We start from the raw sequence: 26,430 nt of genomic DNA on the forward strand, positions 1-26,430 counted from the left end.
TTTTGTTATGTTACAGCCTTATTCCAAAATGGATTACAGTAATCCCTCCTCGATCGCGGGGGTTGCGTTCCAGAACCCCCGCGATAGGTGAAAATCTGCGAAGTAGAGACCATATGTTTGTATGGTTATTTTTATATATTTTAAGCCCTTAGAAACTCTCCCACACTGTTTATAAATATTCTACGCACAGTTATACAGTAAACCCTCGTTTATAGCGGTTGATCCGCTCCAGACAGATAAATGAATTTCCGAAAAGTAGGATTTTTTATTTATAAATCTAATATTTTCGCAGTTAGAGCATTGAAAACCTGTTTACGACCTTCTAAATACGTTTTTTAACATTATTAAAGCCCTCTAGACATGAAGTAACACCCTTTAGTCAAAAGTTTAAACTGTGCTCCATGACTAGACAGAGATGACAGTTCTTTCTCACAATTAAAAGAATGCAAATATATCTTCCTCTTCAAGGTGCGCAGTCAGGAATCCAGCGAAAAATCCGCGATATATATTTAGATATGCTTACATTTAAAATCCACGATGGAGTGAAGCCGCGAAAGTCGAATCGCGATATAGCGAGGAATTACTGTACATTAATTTTTTTCCTCAGAATTCTACACGCAACACCCCATAATGACAACGTGAAAAAAGTTTACTTGAGGTTTTTGCAAATTTATTAAAAATAAAAAAAACTGAGAAAGCACATGTACATAAGTATTCACAGCCTTTGCTCAATACTTTGTCGATGCACCTTTGGCAGCAATTCCAGCCTCAAGTCTTTTTGAATATGATGCCACAAGCTTGGCACACCTATCCTTGGCCAGTTTGCCCATTCCTCTTTGCAGCACCTCTCAAGCTCCATCAGGTTGGATGGGAAGCGTTGGTGCACAGCCATTTTAAGATCTCTCCAGAGATGTTCAATCGGATTCAAGTCTGGGCTCTGGCTGGGCCACTCAAGGACATTCACAGAGTTGTCCTGAAGCCACTCCTTTGATATCTTGGCTGTGTGCTTAGGGTCGTCGTCCTACTGAAAGATGAACCGTCGCCCCAGTCTGAGGTCAAGAGCGCTGGAGCAGGTTTTCATCCAGGATGTCTCTGTACATTGCTGCAGTCATCTTTCCTTTTATCCTTACTAGTCTCCCAGTTCCTGCCGCTGAAAAACATCCCCACAGCACGATGCTGCCACCACCATGCTTCACTGTAGGGATGGTATTGGCCTGGTGATGAGCGGTGCCTGGTTTCTTCCAAACGTGACTCCTGGCATTCACACCAAAGAGGTCAATCTTTGTCTCATCACACCAGAGAATTTTGTTTCTCATGGTCTGAGAGTCCTTCAGGTGTCTTTTGGCAAACTCCAGGTGGGCTGCCATGTGCCTTTTACTAAGCAGTGGCTTCTGTCTGGCCACTCTACCATACAGGCCTGATTGTGGGATTGCTGCAGAGATGGTTGTCCTTCTGGAAGGTTCTCCTCTCTCCACAGAGGACCTCTGGAGCTCTGACAGAGTGACCATCAGGTTCTTGGTCACCTCCCTGACTAAGGCCCTTCTCCCCCGATCGCTCAGTTTAGATGGCCGGCCAGCTCTAGGAAGAGTCCTGGTGGTTTCAAACTTCTTCTACTTACGGATGATGGAGGCCACTGTGCTCATTGGGACCTTCAAAGCAGCAGAAATTTTTCTGTAACCTTCCCCAGTGCCTCGAGACAATCCTGTCTTGGAGGTCTACAGACACTTCCTTTGACTTCATGCTTGGTTTGTGCTCTGACATGAACTGTCAACTTTGGGACCTTATATAGACAGGTGTGTGCCTTTCAAATCATGTCCAATCAACTGAATTTACCACAGGTGGACTCCAATTAAGCTGCAGAAACACCTCAAGGATGATCAGGGGAAACAGGATGCACCTGAGCTCAATTTGGAGCTTCATGGCAAAGGCTGTGAATACTTATGTACATGTGCTTTCTCAATTTTTTTTATTTTTAATAAATTTGCAAAATTCTCAAGTAAACTTTTTTCATGTTGTCATTATGGGGTGTTGTGTGTAGAATTCTGTGGAAAAAAATTAATTTCATTCATTTTGGAATAAGGCTGTAACATAATAAAATGTGGAAAAAGTGATGCGCTGTAAATACTTCCCGGATGCACTGTATGCTCTAGAGAGGAGAGGAATGAAGGTCAGTAGGAACAAGACAGAATATATGTGTGTAAATGAAAGAGAGGTCAGTGGAATGGTGAGGATGGAGGGAGTAGAGTTGGCAAAAGTGGACAGGTTTAAATACATGGGATCAACAGTACAGAGTAATGGGGATTGTGGAGGAGAGGTGAAAAAGAGTTCAGGTAGGGTGGAATGGGTGGAGAAGAGTGTCAGGAGTAATTTATGACAGACAGGTATCAACCAGAGTGAAAGAGAAGGGCTACAAGACAACATTGAGACCAGCTATGCTATATGGGTTGGACACGTTGGCACTGACCAGAAAGCAGGAGACAGAGCTGGAGGTGGCAGAGTTGAAGATGCTAAGATTTGTATTGGGTGTGACAAAGAAGGATATGATTAAAAATTAGTATATTAGAGGATCAGGTCAAGTGGGATGTTTGGGAGACAAAGTCAGATAGGAGAGATTGCGCTTGTTTGGACATGTGCAGAGGAGAGATGCTGTGTATATTGGAAGAAGGATGCCAAGGATAGAGCTGCCAGGGAAGAGGAAAAAGAGGAAGGCCTAAGAGATGGTTTATGGATGTAGTGAGAGAGGACATGCAGGTGATGGGTGTAACAGAAGAAGATACAGAGGGTATAAAGATATGGAAGGAGATGATTCACTGTGGCGACCCCTAACGGGAGCAGCTGAATGAAGAAGATTTATAAATTTCCGTTTTGCTAAAGCTTTATACTCTTGTTTTTTCTAATTATTTAACTCTTTTCTGTGTAGTTTACTCCTTTAATGTCAATTAAAAGCAAACAAACAAAGTAGACAATTGGACAAACAAAACTGGATGACAAAAAGGCTACAACTATTTCAGCATCAGACTCGCTAATAAGAAAAAAGCAGAATGAAAATCAGGATGAACATATTAAAGAGTGAAAAGAAAAAAAAAAACCTAAATTATCCCAATTTAACTGCTTATCAGATTAGACCCACCTGATGACTTTTACTATAACATAGTTTGTTATTTTTTTTGTTCTGAAGATGTGAAATTCTGCACACAGTTAAAAACTACAAAGTACTATCACCAATCCAACACATCTCCAGTTTCAAAAATGCTTTCCCACTGCCACTCTGAAAATACTCTATAGTTGACAGGTTGAGAACCAGTGCTATAGGTCACAATAAACTGCCTGTTAAAAAAACAAAACATATCAGTATATTGTAAAAATTCTCCCTATGTATTGAATGATTTAAAAAGTGAAGTGACTAATTATTGTAGCTGCTATAATTACAGGAAATTAAATTATATACCAATGGCAACTAGTACGAATGCCTCACAGCTCCAGAGTGTTGGTTCAAACCCTACACCTTGCTATTGTCTGTGTGACATTTACATATTGCCCCCACGTCTGTGAGGTTTTTCCTTCCATATCCCAAAGGCACATGTGCTGGAGTGTAAATTAGCCCAGTATGGGTGCGAGACTAAGTGTTATGGATTGGCACCTCATCTAACCCTGTTCCAGGGGATGTCAGGATTGACTCTGGCTCACTACATTCCTATAACTGAAAATTGTTGACTAAAAAAAAAAAAAAATCCAAGTACAGTATGTCCTTTATATTCTATACAAACATTTTAACTAAACTATATTGTAAATTAAAACAAGCCAACCACCACACATTGTTCCAGCAAATGTTAATGAAAATTTTTCCTTAAAAAGTAAAATGTACAATAAATTAAAATTGAGATGAGAAAAACTCATTAAAAAATCTGACACTAGCTGTGCCACCTGTCTATGATCTAAGTAATCAACATAGACCTCTGCGTTGACATCTGTAGTGCACCATCTATTGGAATGTATTTTGTAAGGCTTGTACTAATAAAATGCATTACTACAAATTTTTGTAGTATTTTGCCATTATCACTGGAATTTACAGCCCTCTAGGGTGCCCAACTCCAGTCCTGGAGGGCTCCAGTGGCTGCAGGTTTTCATTCTAACCTTTTTCTTAATTAGTGACTTATTCTTGCTGCTAATTAACTTCTTTTGAATTAATTTTATTTGACTTGTTCTTGAAGACTCAGACCCCTCAATTGTTTCTTTTTCCTTAATTAGCAGCCAAACAATAATGAGATACAAAATGAGACAAAACGGGACCAGCAAACTGTGACAATCATACAATATCTGAAAATAAAGAAAGGTGAAGGTCTCAGGAATGCTGATCTGCACTTAGAAAAGAGAAAATCCACAATTTTGGAAATGTCTGCTATGCTACAATGAGAGCAGCATCAAGCTATGGAATTAAAGAACGGGTTTAATTAACGACAAGACTCAGCACCTCATTAAGCAACTGGTTGGAGTGAAATTAGTTGGAGTTTGAGGCCCTGACTTAGTTGGTCTTCTGTTAGCGCACTCACTTCACATTTCAATTCTGTTTGGGTGCCATTTAAGGAAAGAAATGAAGCAATTCAGAGGAACAATGAAGAAATTCAGGGAATTATTCCTTAAAAACCAAGTCAATTAAAAAATTCAAAAGAAGTTAATTAGCAGCAAAAACAGATCACTAATTAAGAAAATGGTTAGAATGAAAACCTGCAGCCACTGCGGCCCTCCAGGACTGAAGTTTGAGATCCCTGGTGTAGAGGGTGTAGTAACAAAGTCTACTCCAACCCTGTTAAATTTGTTCAACAAGCAAGGCTTAATTTGCTTTAATTTCTGCAGAACATCTGTACGTTGTAACCTATTACTTGCACCCTGAAGGCATATTTGTAATATTCTGAGATGTCCTTTTTACAGTTTTTGCTAACCTAAACTTTAAATGTAAACCTCTAGCAGTTTACTACTTTCTTTTTCACCATTTTAGGTCATTCATTGCATTTCAACTAAATTTGAAGAAAAACTGAGGTGTTCTAAAAATTTTGACCGGTAGTGTAAATGCTTTTTCAGGCAAAGGATAAAAAAAAAGAAATTACATACTGTTTAAACATATAGGTGAACAAAATAAATTCAGAATTAAATAAATTAATTAAATGTGAGTTAACACACACAGTTGTCTTTGATCATGCCCTATCTACTTCTGCCTATCCATCCATGTACGTAGTTAATCTAATTCAGGAGAAAAAGACAACAACCAACTCAAGGTAGAGTGCTAGTCCATTGCAGGGCAAAGTCACTCATACACACACACACACTTAAACATTGTCAATTCTGAGTGACTAACTTAACCAGCATGTTTTTTGGAACTGAGAGTAAAACCAGAACATTTAGAAAAATGACACATGCAGACATGCAACTGAATAGGGATCTGAACCAAGAGGAGCTGAAGCACTGACTACTTTGTTGCCCTCCTTGAGACCTGTCTGTAAGTTATTACTATAGGGACATTTAGGACAACAAAGCCAAAATCCAGTCAGCTTTCATGTAATTACATTCTTTGTATTTAATAACTGCCTGGTAAACAAGTGACTCGAGCAGACCTAAAAATACTTCTGGATTGTCACACTTAATGAATGTAGTTAAAGACTAATAGGTTAGACAATACCATGAGGCGTCTCCAATACAGATTACAGCAAACACAACCCTCGAGAATGATGCCTGCTCCAGGGTTTCATTGCAATCCATTTTTATGGGTTATTTTTTACTATTAGCAGAGCACCATGCCTATTAGATGTTTACTCGCACATTCCTACATTAAAATATGCACACAGTACAAAATTGTTCAAATTAAAATGAAACATCTAGCATTGAACAAATTAAGATTTAACATTATTTACAGTCATATCAAAACTGCTATTCTGACATGCATAATTCTCATATTGGGCCAACAAGAGAAAGTGCAAAGATTAATTCTATGAGATATTTCACTTTCTCGAAAAACTAGTTTTATCCGTTCTTTCTCTTACAAATTGTTCTGAATAAGGAGGGAAAATTAGAACTTTAAAGCCATATAAAAGTGGTGGCATATATGGCCATAAAATCCTGAACAATGATTAAAAATGGCCAGATAATACACTATTAAATAACCACAGTATTATCAAATGTTATCTAAGCTCAAATATTTAAGCTGATCCACACGCCAATCTGACATTCGCACAGCACAACTGGTCCAAAATAACCTTCAAGCAGCACGGATCTGGAGGTCTGTATGGACAGTATGCGCGGTTCATTAAAACAGAATTACGACCTTAAACTAAACATCTACAAGTTTAACAAAGTACAGTTTTGGCATATTACACGACTAAGCAAGAAAACGCAATTTTTGCGTTTGGAAAAAGGTGAATTGTTAAGCACTATTTTTTCACGGAGGTTAATTTGTATAACGTGCGCTTCTCGTGGCCTTAATTATCTTGTTAATCGTTAACATTTTTAGCAAAAGGTTTTAGTTTTCTTACGCGTACGACCATCATTATGTTTGGTTTTTTTTATCTGAAAGAAATAACAGTGCCACAGTGCTCAATGTGAATAAACTAACACATTTTCCTCCTCCGGTTTCCTGCTCTGCGACAACTGCGTATTCCATCGGCATTCTCTAAAGTCCGTACTCCTTTGACTTCCCGGGACATACTTGTGGTTAAGCCTTCGTAGTGTTCAATTTACCCGTACGTATTTCCAATTAACAAATCACAGTTCCGAATTTAGTATTAATAAATTGAGCTAGCAGTATCGTTTTAAAAGAATCAATTACTTAGCTATTGTTGAAGTTGCGTTGTTCCTCTTCTTTCGATTGAATGAAAACAACAAATAAAACAAGCTAAAGGGTTTGAACAGAAATAAACAATCAAAAACCTGATCATTTAGCAAATCTCATACTTCTGTAGTGCGAAAAACTACTTCATTTGGCATCACACTAATACACACCACTGCAGCAATTCACATAGTTCCAGTTGCACGATTTGAACGACGTCTTCGTTGACTAATAGCTTTTCGCTTGTTTGTTTAATCCCGCCTCTAGAGGCATTTTATGTCTATTTTTGCCAATCCCAAAACTGAAGGCGGGCTTTTCTGCTCGGGTTTGGGTGGAGCGTACAGGGCTTGGTCGTCTGTGTGTTGCAGTTGTTTGAGTTCGTTTCCGGTGCCGCAGTGCAGGTGGGCTGGTGAGCGTCCCGGTTGCCTTAGTAACACTCTGAAATGACAAAAGGTGAAGAAGATCGCCCCCCTCGAAGCAAGCCGAATTTTTTCTGTATTGTACTGAACTCCACAACAGAGTATCCGTTTTGTGTAAATCATCCAGTTCTTAAACCATAAGAGCGTTTTTTTTTTAATTGTACAGTTTTTGAGCGTCATCGGGTACATATTGCGAGATTGTTCAAGCTATGGAATTTAATAACAGCGTGCCGATTTAAAGATTTTTAGAGGGCATTCTTTAGGATTTCCGAAAATAAATTAGGTAAGAATGCAGTGGGAATTAGAAATATGACTGTTTAGCATTGTGTTTGTGTTGTCAGAGACATTTAATCATTGCCCACCTCTCAGTTTGTTTTTCGCTGTGTTGTTTTGTAAAGTCTGTTTAAATATCACAATCAAAATGTTTTTAAAAGGCTTTAACTTCGTTTAGTAAAGAATATCCAGACAGATTGAGTCTAAATCTGGTTCCACATTTCACACGCTTGTTTCTGAACTTTTTCCTATTTACAATCAGAAACCATTCCGTTGTTTTCTAATATTTAACATGCTATTTGCTATTTATTTAAAATTAAAGAACAGTATGTGTTTTGTCTTTTTTTCCTGAGAAAAAGTTAAAACCGAAGTGTTTATAGCAAAAGACCTTTGAAAATATAAATGAATCACTGAAGTAATGTCAAACACAAAAAGGAGAAAAGAACACATTGTAGACAAAGGAAAAAAGTAAGAATTTCAGTTTTATTTATTTAAATCTAGGCTTTTATTTGTGATCTCAAGAGTTATCTATATACATTATGAGTCATTTTAGGGTTGCTGGGGACTGAAGCCCATCATTGCAGCCCCTGACACAATACAGGAACCTACTCTGAATAGGTCCATTACAGGACACATTCAAGCACAATAATAATAATAATAATACATTTTATTTATTTGCAGGCGCCTTTCTAAACACTTAAGGACACCGAACAATAGACAAAAGACAGATTATAAACAAAAGTAAAATACAAAAGTTAAAATCAGAAAGAGCAATTGTAATCAAAGAGAAAAAGCAGTTTTAAACAAATTAATTTTAAATTTAGATTTGAAAAGTGAAAATGATTCAATATTTCTAAGCTCAGATGGAAGTGAGTCCCAAAGCTCTGCTCCCCTTAGTGGTAAGACAGATGAAGGGGACAGTCAAGTGGATGGAGGAAGAGGATCTAAGGGTACGGGAGGGAATGGCAACATGGAGGAGGTCAGACAGATATGGAGGGGCAAGGTTGTGGATAGCCTTAAAAGTTAACAGAAGAATTTTGAATTGAATGCGGAACTTAACTGGAAGCCAATGAAGCTGCTGCAAAACAGGAGTGATATGGCGAATAGAGGGGGTTCTAGTAATGATGTGGGCAGCTGAATTCTGGACCAATTGAAACTTATAAAGAGATTTGCGAGAAAGAGGGAGGGCAAATACGATTAATGTTACACAAGTGGAAATATGCAGACCGGGAGATGTTATTGATGTGGGACTGAAAGGATAAAGTACTGTCAAGGATGACACCCCGACTCTTAACCTGTGGGGAAGGGAAGACAAAAGAATTATCAATAACAGATGAAAAATGATCAGTTTTGGATAATGTTGATTTTGTACCAATAAGGAGAACCTCAATTTTGTTACTATTTAATGTAAGAAAATTTGAAGAAAACCAGGATTTGATTTCTGCTATGCAATCAATAAGTGAGGAGGGTGGAAAGGACTCAAGCATACTGTATTCTTACATGCACTCCTAACCGGTATATTTCAAGAGTCCAATCAACATCTGGGCAGGACCCATTCAGGTATGTATGAAGAAGAATAGGGGGATTTCCCACAGACCATAGGCAAATCAAGACTGCAAACTTCACACTGATAATAAATAGAAGATGACCTAATTCTGGGTCCCTAAAGCTATAAAACAGCAACATTAAGGACTGAGGATCATGCCATCCACAGATCATAATAGAATGGCAGAAAAGTAATATTGGAGACGTGAAAAGTGAGCTGGATGGATGAAACTAGACAGGCATGGGCAGCGAAAGGTTTATTGAGTTTTCACTATACTAATGAATTATGAGGAGGACAGGTTAACAAATTAAGCATTCTAATGAATTAAGTATCACAATTTTCTTGAATGTTAACTTCAATTGAAAATGTTTGTCAAGTTTGGTATGTGACAGCATTTTGAAGATGTGCCAAGATGTGTTGATCAGTGTATTGATGTTTATTCTGAATGGTTAGTGGATAGTCAAATCTGTCTGAGGTTTTTTTCAGGATGGTGAAAGCTGGCTTTCCTACCATGTAAAATCTTCATTTTCGTGTTCATATTTGCTGTGGGCTAGATGCTATTTCAAAAGGCACTGGTTAATCAAAGGAAAATGACAATTTAAAGTCACCTGTCAATCCAGTAACATGTCATCCCAACTGGGAACCAAACTGGGGTCCGACCACTGACAGGCAGCACCACTACTTGTAATAAGGTGGCACTTTTTGTGTGGTGCAAAGAGATTTTCTTGAATTCAAGGCTTGATTGTAGCAAAAGTGGTGCCCTGTCTAAAATGCAACTTTATGCAACTTTATTTTTATTATTGATATATTTAGCTTTTGTGCCTCTAGGGAGAACATGCTGGTGTAGTTGATGCCATGCATTCCTAGTTCACCTTTCTGGTCCAGTTTCTGTATGTGTCTGTGTGGATGTTCCTTGGGAATCTTGTTTTCCTTCCTCATCACAAAATGAAGTGTTTGTCATTTAACTAGTTAAAGTAAGATGTAATTGGAAAATGCATATTTCGACAGGTGTTCTACTGTTTCTATGATCACCCATAAAACCGTTCTACAATTCTATTTACATAAACAGCATGCTACAAAACAAAGCTTCCAAAACACAACAATGGACTGGGAAGCCAACTACGTTGTTGTCTGACAGTAAGACCCCTGTAGTACAGAAGGAGCTGTCTGGTGTGACAGGAGTAGCCATCCCTGCACATACGAGAGCTGAGGAATCTAAGAATGTTGTCTGCAGAAAAGATAAAGGTGATCAGCAAAGAATCACAAGACACAAATCTGTCCAGGTAATTACATTTGATGAAAATCTTTGGGGAAAACACAAATTGTATGTTAAATAGTTGGGAAAAGTGAAACTTTAAGATGTATCAAATTTAGTTCAATTAAGATTTCAGACCAATACAGTTTACTGCATTAAAGCCAATGAATTTTAACATAGGGAGTGAGTGATAAAAAATATGTTCTTATCAAACATGGAATCTGAAAATTGTTCAGTCAGTTTAGTAATGTCAGAGCATTATAGTGGGGTCCCTTATCCAGCATTTGTCTCAGGATCTCAAGAAGTGAGTTTTCTGGTTCCTTACTGATATCTGTAGAAATGTGTCTCTGGTCAAAGAAAGGAGACCTCCTTTATGTGGCCAGAGTAGGAATCCACCATGAAGAGGCAGTAACATGGTATGTTATAAAAACTGGACTTTTGGTCTTTGCCCTTACATTAGGACTTACAGGACAAAGGTGAACATTTGTTTGAGGGTAATCCCTGTCCATTGAAATAATTTTGGTACTGACACAGTAGTGACCTCCTGGAGAGGACAATGTGAACTGAAAGTGGAAAGCAAAGACAATTGAAGAGAGTGACAAAGAGCAGTGAGAAGGATGGACTATATGAGAGAACTGACATTCTTTCCTCATTTAATAGAGGGAAAGGGATACAGTCTTGTTCAGTAATGCTCAAGTGGGATATACAGGCTTACATCTATTAATCCTAATTTTATCTATGTTATAAAATAAAATCATCTGTGTATTATTGTGGTCTGTCAGTATTTGTCTTCAGGATCTTGTGCTGTGATCACAAACAGTGCCATGACAGGATACTCAGAAAGGCCAAAGCAGTAACTCATCTGTCGCACAATGCACTTTCCAAGGTGTATCTAAATTCTGTTATTTAAATTTTTATGTAGGTTTGCTTTGATGATCAAAGAAGTTTGTGTGAAAAAATTGTATCCCTTGAAAAGAATGTTTTCCAACTGCAAATTGAGTTGAAGGAAAAGAATAATGAAATTTCCAGATTATCACAAATAATGTATGATAAGGTAAATATTATCACATTTCATTAATGCTTGGCACAGGAGGTAGCTTTGTTACCTTGTAACAGGGTGGGTGGCGTCTGTGTGGAGTTTTTCTACTATCATTTAAGGAATACCAATCATGTCACCTGATTTTTCCAAACTTATAATCCTCTTCTGTAAATCATCAGTTCCTGCCTTCTCTCAGCTGCTCCTATAGCGGGTTTCAGCCCCTTTTCAGCCCGAACTGGCTTCTTTTACTCATTCTAATCTATGTCTTAAATGTAATTTCAGTTGTGGCCTCTTCTTAGTGTAGGGCCATGTACTATATATTGCAGGCTGTTTGACACATGGCCTATTCATGTTCTGTGTGTTTGAGTACTGTGTACAGTTTTGGTCTCCAAGCTACAAAAAGGACATAGCAGTGCTACAAGAAGTCCAGAGAAGAGTGACTAGACTGATTCTACTGCTACAAAGGATGAGTTATGAAGAAATGCTAAAAGAGCTTAGCCTTTTCAGTTTAAGAAAAGGGAGATTAAGAAGAGACATGACTGAAGTGATTAAAATTCTGAAAGAAATTAGTACAGTGGATCAAGACTGTTGCATTAAAATGAGCAGGGACCCAGTTGGAAACGTGTTAAAGGTAAATTTCACACAATCATTAGGAAATATTTCTTCACACAGTGAACCAGACACATGGAATAAGTTACCGAGTAGTATGCTGGACAGTAGAACTTTAGTGACCTACAAAACTACACTTGATATTATTTTGGAAGAATCAGGTGGATAAGATTGGTGAGCTTTGTTGGACTGAATGGCCTGTTCTTTTCTAGATTATTCTAATGTCCTTCCTGTATATATGTGGATTTTGTGTGGGTAGTCTGGTTTCTTCTCACACAGCCACAAAATATATGGAAGTTAGGCTGATTACTAGCTATAAATTGGCCCTGTCCAAGTGAGTGTGGGTGTACCTATGAATGAGATGTGCTGGAGCCTTGTCCAGAGTTAGTTTTTAGTGCCCAGTGCTGCCAGGAAAGCCTTATGACAGTGAATTAGAATATTTAAGTTCAGAATATGAATATATGTTGTACTACCCCTGCTGTTTCACTCTGTCTGTTCATATTTTTGTTAAGGATGTGACTCATACAAGACAAATTCAAGAACAACTACAGGTCAGTGCTGCAATGAAAGACAAACTAGAGAAAGCTGAAAAAAATGCACAGGAGAAAACAGAATTATATCAAAAGTGCTGTGAAAGTTATGAAGAAACCATTTTAGGCTTGAAATTGCAGGTATAGTAATGTCATCATTCTTCACTCTGTTCCACTGAGCCAGTATTTTCTATATCAATTTGACCACTGTGCAATGTCTTCTGGTCTAGCGGCTAAGGAAACTAACTATAGACCAGTTTAACCCTGATCCTAAAGCAAGTCAGCTATTTCCTTCCCCCTTGTTCCTACTGAACAATTGGAATTTGCACATTTCTTCAGATAAAAATGCCATCTTAGTAAGAAAACCAGGGATTGCTGGTCAAAATAATATTTTTTGCTGCTTAAAGTTTACCAGTAGTATATCAATTTTGGAATACTAAATATTCATTGTTACTTTTTTAAATAAAAGTTATATTATGGTCCTGGGTGTGATGTTAAACTGCATTTGGCCCTGCAAGCGGTCCTCCAACTTGCAGGGAAACCATGGGGGCTGGTGGCAGGATTAGCACTCTGGCCTCCATAAAAAAACTTCACAAAGCTCCGAGACTACAGAAAGGACTCCTTTTTGCCTTCCACGGGAGTAGCTCTGCTGCAGCCGCCCATAGGAAGGCTGCTCGCATCATGAAGGGGATGGGAGAAAGCCCTCGGGAGCCCCATCCCTGGAGGAGTCGAAACCGCTGGAGAGCCAATAGGGTCAGGTCTGTTGGGGATCGGAACTGGTGTGGTGCTGAGGCGTCACCTGCTGCTTGGCAGCACTCGGGTCCCAATTTAAGGCAGCCCATACGGGTGGGCGCATGGAACGTCTTGTCTCTTCGGCAAGATGATCATCTTCCTCTGCTGTCGGAGGAGCTGCATAAACTCCACATTTCAGTGGCGGCACTCTCTGAGGTGCGCAAACTGGGGACTGGCCAGATCTCTGTAGGTGGATACACCTTTTATTGGTCTGGTCGGTCAGATGGCTGTCATACTCGGGGAGTAGCTGTTGCTGTAGCGGATTGGCTTCTTCCAATGGTGTCCGATGTCACTTCTTTCAACAAGTGTATTATGGGACTCAGATTACGGCACTCGCCTTGTCTGTTGTCTCAGTGTATGCTCTGACCGTGGTGAATGATGTCTTGGCGAGGGAGACATTTTATTTGCAGCTTCCCTCGGTGGTTGATGGTGCCCACGAGGTGACACTCCTCTGGTCATGGGCGACTTCAATGCAGCCACTGGCACTGACAGGGCTTGCTATGAGGATTGTCTTGCTCCCCATGGGTCTGGTGACCGTGGTGAAAGTGGCTCCTTGTTCCTTGACTTTGCAAAAGGTCAGGTGCTGCGAATCACTGGATCCTGGTTCCAGCGCCCTGAACCGCATCGTTGGACTTGGTACTCCAATACTGGTGGTGTGGTGAAGGAGATAGATCACATCCTCGTGGGCAGACGCTGGAGGCTCTTGCAAAACTGCCGGGTCTACAGAAGTGCCCAGTTTGCAAATTCTGACCATAGACTTGTTGCTACTCTTAGGATCCAGCTTAGGTCCAGTAGGTTACCACCTACTAAAATTAGCCTGGACTTGGCCAGACTCCAAGACCAGGCTGTTTCTAATGAGTCTGCATGCAGTCTGTGTGAGGAACTTTCAGATTTGGGTACGACTGCTGATCCTAATGTGATGTGGGAGACCTTCCGTGACAAGACCCTGAAGGTTGCTGAGGGTTGTGTTGGTGTTACCGGTATTCCCAGAAGGAGGTGTTTCATCTCACAGGGCACCCTGGATATCATCGAGAGGAGTTGCAGCGCACAGCTCAATGGCAGCTCTGGTCTGTACCGGGAACTGAGAAGGACGGCTGCAAGGGCTCTGAGGGCAGATAAAGAGGCGTTTGTTAGAGGAATCTGTGAGCACACCATCTGTGGTCTAGCGACCCACGTCTTGCTTACAGAGGAATCAAAGCATTACGCACATCTGAATCTGTTCCTCGGAGAGTTGCAGTCAGGGCGGCAGAGAGAACGGTCCTTACAGATGACACTGCAGTTGTGACCTGCTGGGCTGGCTACTTTGAGCAGTTGTTCAAAGCTGATACTCTGGCTGGAACGTTGGATATCTCTGGATCCACGGTTCTTGAGGCTGATCCTCCAATTAGCTGTGAACCACCCAATCTCACTGAGATTGCACATGTGGTGAACCAGCTGAGGGGGGAAAAGGCTGCAGGGATCTGTGGTATCCAGGGTGAATTTCTCCAGGCTGTTGGTAAGGCTGTCCTCCTGGCATTGCAAGCAATCTTTGCTTCCATTTGGGAGACTGGCATCATCCCAACTGACTAAAAAACGGGACTCGCCATCCCTATCTGGAAAGGGAATGGTGATCACCTGAATTGCAGCAAATACAGAGGGATAACACTGCTCTCGTTGCCGGGTAAGGTCCTTGCTAGGGTCGTCCTCAATAGGATCCGTGATCACTTGCTCACCTTCCAGCGACCGGAACAGTCTGGTTTTATGCCTAAGAAGTCTACCATCGACCGCATCCTGGTACTGAGGGTTCTCATAGAGCGCAAACGTGAATATCGGCAGAGCTTCTTTGCAGCCTTTGTCGATTTTCGCAAAGAGTTCGACTCAGTTGATCGAGCTGCCCTGTGGGACATCCTGAAGGTTCACGGGATCCCCTCGAGTTTGCTGGATATCATGGCCGGCCTGTACACTGGTACTGTGAGTGCTGTGCTGAGTGGAGGCAGGACCTCTGCGTTTTTCCCAGTTGATTCTGGGGTTCGTCAGGGGTATGTTCTTGCTTCTACTCTGTTCAATGCTTGTATGGATTGGGTGTTGAGCAAGGTCGTGGGATCCAGCGGCTGTGGGGCATCTGTTGGTGAAGAAAGATTCACAGATCTTGACTTTGCTGACAGTGCTGTGATCTTCGCAGAGTCAGTGGAGGCTCTGATTGGCATGCTTGAGAGACTGAGTGAGGAGTCTGAGTGTCTGGGCCTGCAAGTGTCCTGGATAAAAAACAAGATCCAGGCCTTTAATGACCTCTTGGGCACAGCCATCAGCAGTGTGTTTGTTTGCGGAGAGTGTGTAGACCTTGTTGAGAGGTTTAGTTACCTTGGCAGTGACATTCATGTGTCTGGTGACTCTTCCTGTGAAGTCAGTAGACGGATTGTGAGAGCATGAGGGGGTCATGAGGTTGCTGGAAAGGGGTGTGTGGCGCTGCCGATATTTATGCAAAAGGACGAAGGTCCAAGTCTTTAGAGTCCTGGGGCCTCATGTATAAACGGTGCGTACGCACAGAAATGTTGCGTAAGAACTTTTCCACGTTCAAATCGCGATGTATAAAACCTACACTTGGCGTAAAGCCACGCACTTTTCCACGGTACCTCATGCCTTGTCGTACGCAAGTTCTCCGCTCGGTTTTGCAAACTGGCGGCACCCAGCGTCAAAGCAATGGTACTGTTCTTGTGTGATTACTCATTATTTTCATGACGCGGCTTTATAAATACACAGAAACTAACCGCATATTGTTTATTAGTGTAATGCATCTGATTGTAATTAACTCGTAACAATATAATGGTCCAGGGAACAGCCATAGTATTCCAAATACCATAACTGCTTTAGCGTTGTTACTCTCACTTCTATTTCTTCTTCTTCTTTCAGCTCCTCCCGTTAGGAGTTGCCACAGCGGATCATCTTTTTCCATATTTCTCTCACTGCACGACTCGGAGTATTTATATCACTGTATCTGAGTGTGAATCACAGCAGCAGCTGATCGGAAAGAGAATTATCGGTATACGGCATTAAGCACACGCTGTCTCTGCCACTGCAAAATGTTTTAAAGCCTTTCCTGTACGGACCTCGCGGTTCAGAAACAGTTTAATCCCAAGAACTTTAAATGCACTCAATCAATTGCTCCTTGTAGAACGGTTTGTACTTATAAGTACAATCACCCCACTGTAAACTTGCACTACAGTTATAATATCTCACAACCTGAGCCACTTTATAAAGCGCGATTTACATATGATGACGATATCATTTTTAAGGTGAAATGCAGCAAAATATGTTTGTTAAATTATACACATAAAACTTTAACTTCATTTAAATAATCTATATTCTTCACTGGGAGTGTCGTGAAGGATAGAATAATTAAACATGTACTACGAAGATATTTCAATGTTCTTTAAACGTTTTGAAGAATCGGCGCTAAGCTTACAGATGGCTTAACGTCTATTACAGAGCTGATTGTATGGCGATCGGTTACTTGGGGAAAGAAAAGCAAGGACTCTTGGGGCGGCCACGCCAATATATATTGAATATAAAACAGAAAGAGAAAATAACAACACAGCTAAAAAGCAGCGACAAATTTCGACAAAAGATAAATGCTTGTCATGAGCACGAGGCTCATGAAACACATGTTTAATAATGTGCTTTAACTCCTATCATCATGAAAATGACATCACATATACATCTCAGTATTTTAGTTATTCAGAGAGCTGTAATATCACAAATGTAATGGACTCTGTGTCCAGTTAGAGGAAGAGAGCCAGTTTAAGAAGCAAGTAGTGATTCACACACATAGATCACATACGAGTAGAAGATCAAATACAAAACAAAGCATTTAATGTGCTACTTTAATTACGATATAATTTTGAGAAACTGGTTAATTAAACGATTTTAAGATGAAGTTTATAATGTTCTACTAAATGATAAAATAAACTACGTGATTAAAGTGGAAATGTCGAGATTGAAGTTGACATTTCGTGCTTTTTCACCACCGTGTGCCTTTTTTCTCTGTACCCTAATAAACTTTCATATGACACAGACAGTGGGCTTACAACTCTTCTTTTCACGGCAACTTTGATATGTGACTTCTTTTTTATTTCCGGCACTGTGCGATTTTGTGAATGTGAGCTTTCAAGTTTCTCCAACACGCTATGTCATTCGATCAACTTCCTTTTGTTGATTATACCACGGTTTATTTGAACAAATAATATGTTTTTCCTTTGCCTCCACTTGGTATTCGCTGAAATTCTTATATTTTCCCCGTGCTTTTCCCATTGTCTTTTCACAGAAGGCTGCGCTTAAGGGCGATTTATATTGATTTGCATATTCAAATAGGCGTAATTCTGGGAGGATTTGGGGCGTTACATAATGCGTGTTCACGAGCGTTAGTTTTCACGCTGATCGGGATTTATGTAGCGGAAGATCGTGGAAGTTGGAGTACGCACAGATTCCTGCATCTGGATTTTTCTGTGCGTAAGCACATTTCGGCTTTTGTGCTTACGCCATGTTATAGTGCGAGTTCTACGCACGGCGTTATACATGAGGCCCCTGGTGCTTCCTGTCTTACTATATGGTTGTGAGACATGGACGCTATCCAGTGACCTGAGACGAAGACTTGACTCCTTTGGTACTGTGTCTCTCCTGAAAATCCTTGGGTACCATTGGTTTGACTTTGTGTTGAATGAGCGGTTGCTCATGGAGTCCCGAATGAGGCACATTACCTGCACTGTGAGGGAGCGTCAGTTATGGCACTATGGCCGTGTGGTGCGTTTCCCCGAGGGTGATCCGGCTCATAAGATCCTCATTGTTGGGGCCCAAGTGCCTGGACTAGGCCAAGGGGTCACCCACATAACACCTGGCTGTGGCAGATAGAGGGTCATTTCTGGAGGGTGGGACTGGACCGCGTGCCTGCCTGGGGGGGTTGCCAACCGGGATCCTGAGCTGTTTCGACGTATAGTGGGTGCAGCAATGCACTGTACCAGTGCATGCTCCCCAACTTGACTTGATGGCAATGATCTAAAAAAATGTACCAGTAGTGATGAGCCACTGATTTGTGCAATGCTGAATTAGAAGGAAATATAAAGTTTTGTTTTGCCAGAATTTTATGTGAATTTTTTTATATGTTTTGCAAAAAATGAAATTCGTGCCATTGACACAGGAAAAAAAGATGTTTAATTTTACATTGTACCCCCATCAATATTTCATCTCATCTGCAAGCTTCGTGCAATGGTGTGTGTATTATTGGATTAGTGAAAGCTCAATTTTGCCCTCAAATATTTTTATAATATCCATAATCACTGTTTTGACTGTTATTCCTTTGAATACACAATCGGAGGTCTGAAAATTGAGAGTACACCTTATGAGAAGGATTTATGATTCATAGTGGACTTTATGCTATCAACTTCCCAACAGTGTTCAGAAGCCATTAAGAAGGCAAACAGAATGTTAGATTACATAGCACGACGATGTGTGGAGTACAAGTCCAAGGAGGTTCTGCTCATCCTTTATAATGCACTGATTAGGCCTCATCTTGAGTACTGGTGTCCAGGCTATAAAAAAGACATAGCAGCGCTAGAAAAGGTCCAGAGGCTGATTCCAGGGCTACAGGGGATGAATTATGAGGACAGATTAGAAGAGCTGAGCCTATACTGTTTTAAGCAAAAAAGATTAAGAGATGACATGAGTGAAGTGTTTAAAATTATAAAGGGAATTTGTACAGTGGATTGAGACTGTTATTTTAAAATGAGTTCATCAAGAACACGGGGACACAGAAACTTCTTAAGGGTAAATTTCACACAAAAATTACAAGTTTTTCTTTACCCAGAGAACCATAGTCACTTGGAATAAGCCACCAAGTAGCGTGGTAGACAGTAAGACTTTAGGGACTTTCAAAACTAGACTTGATGTTTTTTTAGAAGAATTAAGTGGATAGGACTGGCGAGCTCTGTTGGGCTGAAAGGCCTTTTCTCATCTCCACTGTTCTAATGTTATAGTTACTCTAAATTGGTATCATGTGCCAGTGTCTTGTGACTGTGAATCCCACAATCTCAAAATAGAATAATAGTGGATCTTTGCTGTCATAACACGTTCTCTCTCTCTTTTTAGCACGAAAATGTTGTTACAGGACTACAAAAAGAAAGTGACCTGCAGAGGTGCAACTATGAGAATACAATTCAAAAATTAAAACAGCAGATCTCAAATATTATAGAAGGAAAATCCAGGTAGAGATAAAATTATTTCCATTTTTGGTAACAACTGCCATGTTTCCGTAACATGTTACAGTATTTACAATGCAATACCTTATGGATACAATTAAGGAATATTTAGATTGGATAGCTCAGATTTAATTCCAGTTTGGGGACTGAATCTATGTGGAATCTGAAAGCTTTTTCTGTTTAATGCACACATTAGTATATATTCTTGACAGGCAGTTTTACACTTTGAAGAAAAGATATTTATACCATTTGCAGCACATCTATTATTTTCATAATACTAGGGGGCTCTGCCTCCGGCTTACTTCGCTCACCAACATTACCCCCCATCCCTACCCCAATGGATGGGCGCTGGGCAACCACTATTTCGTGGCTGAACCATTTGAAAGGCGTCCTCCGTTAGAGAAAGCAATTGTATTTAAAGAGTATACAGAAGAGTATGAGAGGCATGGGAGGAAGACGGTTTGGTCCTTACTTATTATAGATAGAAAATCAGTTACTTGAGTATTTCACTACAACTGTCTATTTTAAATACCAATGAATAATAAAATGTACTAAAAAGTAAAAGTAAAAAAGTAAAACATAATAAAAATAAATGAAAAATTACATTAATGCCTCATCAAAAACAATATTATGAATTACTTTATCATCTGACTTACATTCTATAAACATTGCTTTTTTGCATTTCTGTTCGCATAATATTTGGGATATTTTGGTCTTTCTCGTTTATTGGACGATTCTCTTTGTTCTTGATTTTTATTATATGCAGCTCTTTTTTGTTCATTTTCTTTTTTTGATGTTCATTATCAGCTCTTGCTGCCGTTTTTCTATTGTGATCTAAAATTCGACATTCTTGAATAGCTAAAAGGCTTTTCAGTCTTGCCATTATAACCAACTGTATTGAGGGGCAAGTTGGCAGCACTGAGAGTGTCAAGGGGTGGTATGGAGAGAGTATGTGCGCAGTAGGAGTAACGATTGGGCGAGCGGTGTGAAGGGGAGTGGTCATGGCTGAATAATGCAGACATGACGTAAAACTCTTTTAATATGAAAAATGTAAAAGATATTTTTTTAATGCTAACACCTTTGAATTATTTAGTTCAAGTAACCAGAAGAAGTAAGTTTTCAGTCTGGTAGCAGGCAACAATACTTTCCAAAGAATTTCTAGCTGAATTGGCATGTTTTCTGTTCTGTTTTGTGTATTGCATTTACCACATTTTTTGACACCAATTGCATGCCCAACCTACCTGGAAGGAAGGTTTCTCTCAATTGCCCTTCCCAAGAGTTCTTCTGGGAGGGCCCTTTTTTTACAGTCTTTCTTGTCTTCTGAGGGGGTCAATGTTTTTTGCCAAAAAACTGGGCCTTTTAAAGCCCATTGAAACATCCCTTGTGTGATAATTTGGGCTATACAAGAAGTAAACTGTTGTTGATTTAGTAGACTTTGCCTTTTTATCCATTATGTGTTAACTTTAGAGAAAGACAGCAACAGCTTGAAGAACTTGGGAAGGAGATGAACAAACTTACAGATGAAGCCAATGCACTCCGAAGACAACTTGCAAGTAATCAAGATGCAAAAAAGGTATTGCAAAACCCTCTAATTTAAAATTAGATTAAAAAAAAAATAATCCTAACAAGCATCATTGCTCCAAACCTGCTTTAACCATTTTTGGGTCATGGGGAGGCAGAGATTATCACAGGAACATCAAGGCCAAATAATCTTCCCTGAATGGGGCACTAGTCAATGATTTTCCACAATCATGTACAGTCTCCAAAATCAGGCCAATTTAAAGGTAATCAAAGAAAAATGTGTCTTTGTCCTAAACATTATGGAGGGCACTTTATGTATTCAACTAAAATATTTAGCAAGGTTGCAATAAATTTGATTTTTTTTTTAACTTCAGGACCACCTAAGAAAGATGACTTCACTGGAAAATTATCACAAACAAATCTGACTATAAACTCATGGGATCACAATGGTAAACCTGTCTTCATACAGAAAAGTGAAGTAAGACGCCTAAATAACACTGAATGTATTAAATGGAAAAACAGGAGGATTTTATAACTACAAGCAAGCCAACTTTAAACCTGTTCACAATGGCATTCTCTGTTCAGATCTGATGTATTCATACATCAGTTCTTATTCAACATGTGTATAGCTATAGAAATTAAAAACATCCTTATAATAAAGTTGCTTGATATGGAAATTGTTATGGTAAGGAAAAATGCATAGCAGAGCATGCAAGTTAGGTGCGACCCAAGTCACATGACCTTGAAGGAACGTGTTTTTTCACAAGTGGTCTGTTGGTCGCAGCTAGGCTGTATGTGCCTTTTCATTTTATTGGGAGGCTTACGTTGAAGTGAAGGAAAAGGGAGGTGTAAAATGGTAGTGTCATAGTGCAGTTTCGGTCAGTAATAAGGTATGCACCAAATACCACAGTCGATAATTGGTCACATTGAAGACTTGAAGATAAGCCTAAGACCAAAACTCTTCCAGGAACACAGATTCCTCGCTATTATTGTGGAGGGATATAGTTGTTGTGGCAACTGTTGTTTATATGTCGGACACGGACGGACACAAGTGAAATGATATAAGGACTGCAAAGGTCCAGTCCTGCTCTCCATCATGGTCTGAAGCAGCCAGTAATTTTAACTTGAGACTTCAACATGAGATTTTAAATTTACATCAGGTACTTCTTTCAAAAATGTTATGTTTAAGGAATCTGAGCTACAGTTAGTCACAGATCCTTGACCACCAAAAGCTGACAATAGAACAGTCAATCAGTGCTGTTTTTACATCACTTGAATTAGGATCTGCTGTCTATGAAAACTACTGAGCCACCTCAAGTGTTTTTGGGTGCTGTTTTTAACTATAAGAAGTTGTAAAGTACTGTTAAACAGCAAGTATTTAATGTAGTCTACTAATGCATGTAGTTGCATTCTACAGTATTATTAGTTATTTTTAATGGAACACTGTTACAAAAATATTTAATAAATAAAAATGTGGTAACAGACTGATGATGTTACTAAAAAAATTAAAATGCCTTTAAATCACTTTTAAATCATTTAACAAATTATTAAACATACCTTCAGATTTGTGTTACCCAATACACACTATGCTGCAATACATTTACTAATTTGCATGCAATTTGCACATCACGTACAAGATCAGCATTTGTAATTATTAGTTTGGACAGATTTTTCTATTGCACTGCTCTGCTTTTTAGTTAATATGTGTTCTAACAACAGATTTTAAACACGTCTCCAGCATCCTAAAAGTATCGTTTTGCCCCAATCCTGTGCCGTTTCACTCTCTACCCAGAAATCCCTGATTTGCTGTTGTAAAGCCGTTAAACACGCATCATTGCAAACGAAAGCTGATTTTCCTTCCCATTAAACATACTGGAAAACAACTGCTATTTTTCTGATTTGCCTTTTATTACATTTCATTTTAAACCATATTTTCAGTGTCAGTAAAGAATATGTAGCTACCTCAACCAAAACATCTTTTCGAGACTGCTGGCTTGACCCATAATTCCTAAAACAAAGGCAAAATGAAAAATTAATGTTCAAAGGGTTTTATTTTTGGTAATCTGTAATGGGAGTGGGGGCACTGGAGAATTCTGTTTAGTTTAATCCTGTTGGTTATTGTTTTGGTACTTGCCTTCCATGCTGCAAATTTATCAAATCAGGCTGCTTTGCATGCTTAATCTGCCTTCCACATGGTGTTTTTTTCTTTTTTAAACGATAACCTAACACTCCTTGTAATTTGTTTTAAAGTTTTGCTGTGTATTAACTGAATTTTTGAGTTGATGTTAATGAAAGTGTATGCCAAATAAAAAAATACGAGGAAATATTTAAAAATAATTACGATGCAACATTTAATCCTTTCGGATACTCCTTTTGTGAAATGCAAATAGACTCACTGTGCCAAGACTTATATAACATTTAGGTGGACACCGAGTTCATGTCCATTGCAACAGTGGTGTGCAGGGCCAGGTCAGAGGACTAATGTAACATGTCCGTTTAACTTAATTATGAGCAATTATGAGTAATTATGAGCAATTTTGTATGGGTTTCAAATATGCATTACATGCATGTGAAGTGTCTTGGTTTCTCTTCTCTAATCTTTAATCATGTCATTTTCCATACACAAAAAAATCTTTTTTTGTGGAGTCAGAAGTGCTCCATGCGATGCACTGGAGCAAAAAAAAGCAAAAATAATAATAGCGTAGCATACAAAGTTATGTTAAATACAAATGCGCATGTAATAGCACTTATAATCTATTATTTATGTATTTTAATACAAATATTTGACCCCTAATTTTGGTATAATTTGTGTTTCTTTTCTAACTTGTTCTAAATTGTTTTTTTATTAAAAGATGGCTATTGTTCCCTACATCTGTTGTTAAATCAATACCTATTAACTTCTGCTGAAATACCTTTACTTGACCCCTACACCTCTGAATCAAGCAGGGGTCATCTCTATTGAAACAGATGCCAAATGTTCCATCCCAGCTTTACAAAGAAAACTAGAGGCGTGGGAATTCTTATCTCATGTGTAGTATCAGATGTTGTATCTGATCCTGAAGGGAGATAAGATTGTCACGGGTAATTTATTTAACTGTGAAGTGATTTTGATAAATGTTTATGCACCCAATGTGGATGATAGGGAATTCATGCAAAATGTATTTGTATCCATTCCCAATGTGAACACTCGTAAAATTATAATGGCCAGGGACTTTAATTGTATTTTAAATCCAGAGCTAGATAGGTCTCATGTCACAGGGGCGAGGACATCTAACACTGCAAAAACAATTAATTACACAGTTTGTAACTGATCACAACTTATCAGACCCCTGGAGATTTCTAAACCCAAACTCAAGAATATATTCCTTCTACTCACCAGTGCATTATTGCTACTCAAGAATTGATTATTTCTTTGTAGATAACAATTTCTTGACTACGATTAAATCTTGTAAGCATGACACTATTGTTATTTCCGACCATGACCATTTGATTTTGGAGCTAAAATCATTATGCACCACATCTTGAAGATGGCGTCTCAATTCACTTTTATTAGCAGATGAGAACTGTACAGAATTTATATCCAAGCAAATCAATATTTTTAGAGACAAATGGATCCTCAGAGGTCTCTGCAGGAATACTTTGGGAAACCCTGCAGGCCTTCTTAAGAGGACAGATTATCTCATATCTTTCTCACAGAAATAAATTGGAAACCAAGAAGTTCTCAGAGCGAAACAGTGAAATTACTAGAATAGATCAAGAACATGCCAGGTGTCCAAGTGAGGCTCTTCATAGGAAAAGGCAGGCTCTGCATTCAGAACTCAATCTCCTAACAACCAAAGAAACTGAACAACTCATTTATATCAAGACATCATTATTATGAACATGGAGAGAAAGCAAATAAGATCTTAGCTCAACAAATCCACAAGCAAGAAGTTCGCAATGCAATCCCAGCAATCACCAACACAAATGGAGACAAAATCATTGAACATAAAAATATAATGCACATACAGTATTTAGAGACGACTATAAATCCTTATATTCTACTGAGTTTAAAGAAGACAACACACAATCCAATGCATTTCTGGAAGCATTACAGATACCACAAATACTCTCAGTGCAGAGGAACTGGATAAACCTCTGGTACTCTCAGAATTACTAAATGCTATAAACTCACTTCAGAGAGCAGCAGGCCTTGATGGCTACCCTGCTGAATTTTATAAGAAATTTTCAACTCAGCAAGCTCTCCTTCTATTAGCAACATTTACAGAAGCTAGCGAAAATAAAAGTCTACTTCAAACTTTTCACTAAGCATTAATTACCATCTTTCCTAAACAAAATAATGACTTATTACAATGTGCATCATACAGACCAATTTCACTTCTGAATAATGATGTCAAGATACTCGCAAAGTCCTAGCTAGAAAGATGGAGAAAGTGCTGCCTTCGGTAATATCACAAGATCAAACTGGATTTATTAAAGGCAGACACTTGGCTTCAAATCTTCGATGCCTGTTTAATATAATATATTCACTCACAAAGTCAAACACCCCAGAGATGGTATTATCATTGGATGCAGAAAAAGCATTTGATATGATTGAATGGAACTACCTTTTCTCTACATTGGAGAAATTTGGATTTGGCCCGAACATTTGTGCATGGATCAAACTACTATATACCAATGCAGAAGCTTCAGTTTGTATTAACATTAATTCAGACTACTTTAAACTAGAACGTGGTACTAGTCAAGGATGCCCCTTGTCACCACTACTTTTTGCAGTTGCCATTGAGCCACTGGCAGTTCACTGTCGAAATGCTTATGAGATAAAGGGGATTATCAGAGAAGGACTTGAACAGAAAATTTCTCTATACGCAGATGATATGGTACTGTATATATCAGACCCACACAATTCTGTGCCTGCAGTCTTAACAGCACAAACAGAATTTAAAAAGATTTCTGGTCTCAATTTGAATAAGAGTGTTCTCTTTCCAGTGGTTTCTCAAGCACACAATATTAGATTGGACACCGTCCCATCATTGCAGATCAGTTTAAATACCTAGGGATAAACATCACAAGTAAACATAAAGCTCTTTCTCACAAAATTTTGCTGTCTGTATGGAAAAAATTAAGCAAGACTTGCATAGATGGTCAACCCTTCATTTCACTTTAGCTGGAAAAATTAACATTGTTAAGCTGAATATCCTTCCTAAGCTTCTCTTTTTATTTCAAAATATTCCGATATACATTGTGGTGGATGGCTGGGGCTCATACCCAGTTTAGACGCCTGGAAGATGGAAGGACCAGGGGCATCATGTATAAACGGAGCGTACGCACAGAAATGTTGCGTACAAACATTTCCACATTCAAATCATGATGTATAAAACCTAAACTTTGTGTAAAGCCAC

General features: G+C 39.1%; 2 protein-coding genes across 9 annotated transcripts in view; one reads left to right on the top strand and one right to left on the bottom strand.

Annotated features, from left to right (window-relative positions):
* Positions 1 to 7,156, bottom strand: part of kiaa1841 (KIAA1841 ortholog) — a 124,626-nt gene extending 117,470 nt beyond the window's left edge. For 4 of the 8 annotated variants that reach the window (XM_039737978.1, XM_039737977.1, XM_039737976.1 and 1 more), the window contains exon 1: positions 6,818 to 6,984. The gene's annotated coding sequence lies outside the window, so the exon portion shown is untranslated. The other 4 variants (XM_039737971.1, XM_039737972.1, XM_039737975.1 and 1 more) reach the window with 4 other exon arrangements.
* On the top strand, positions 5,464 to 23,365 carry LOC120516362 (polyamine-modulated factor 1-binding protein 1-like). The gene is made up of 7 exons (XM_039737980.1): positions 5,464 to 5,494; positions 10,125 to 10,338; positions 11,233 to 11,364; positions 12,471 to 12,629; positions 19,398 to 19,513; positions 20,975 to 21,080; positions 21,403 to 23,365. Exons 2-7 carry the CDS (start codon positions 10,126 to 10,128, stop codon positions 21,451 to 21,453), a joined length of 777 nt encoding a protein of 258 aa, XP_039593914.1. The 5' UTR covers positions 5,464 to 5,494; position 10,125; the 3' UTR covers positions 21,454 to 23,365.
* Positions 23,366 to 26,430: the final 3,065 nt, after the last annotated feature.

This window comes from Polypterus senegalus, chromosome 16 (assembly GCF_016835505.1).
Source record: "Polypterus senegalus isolate Bchr_013 chromosome 16, ASM1683550v1, whole genome shotgun sequence".
Lineage (NCBI taxonomy): Eukaryota > Metazoa > Chordata > Cladistia > Polypteriformes > Polypteridae > Polypterus > Polypterus senegalus.

Bases quoted from the DNA above. Each gene is read 5' to 3' on its own strand.
- LOC120516362 (XM_039737980.1), top strand. From the start codon at position 10,126: ATGCTACAAAACAAAGCTTCCAAAACACAACAATGGACTGGGAAGCCA. The intron at 12,630-19,397 runs GTATAGTAATGT...CTCTCTTTTTAG, and splicing joins TTTTAGGCTTGAAATTGCAG to CACGAAAATGTTGTTACAGG. The intron at 21,081-21,402 runs GTATTGCAAAAC...TTTTAACTTCAG, and splicing joins GTAATCAAGATGCAAAAAAG to GACCACCTAAGAAAGATGAC.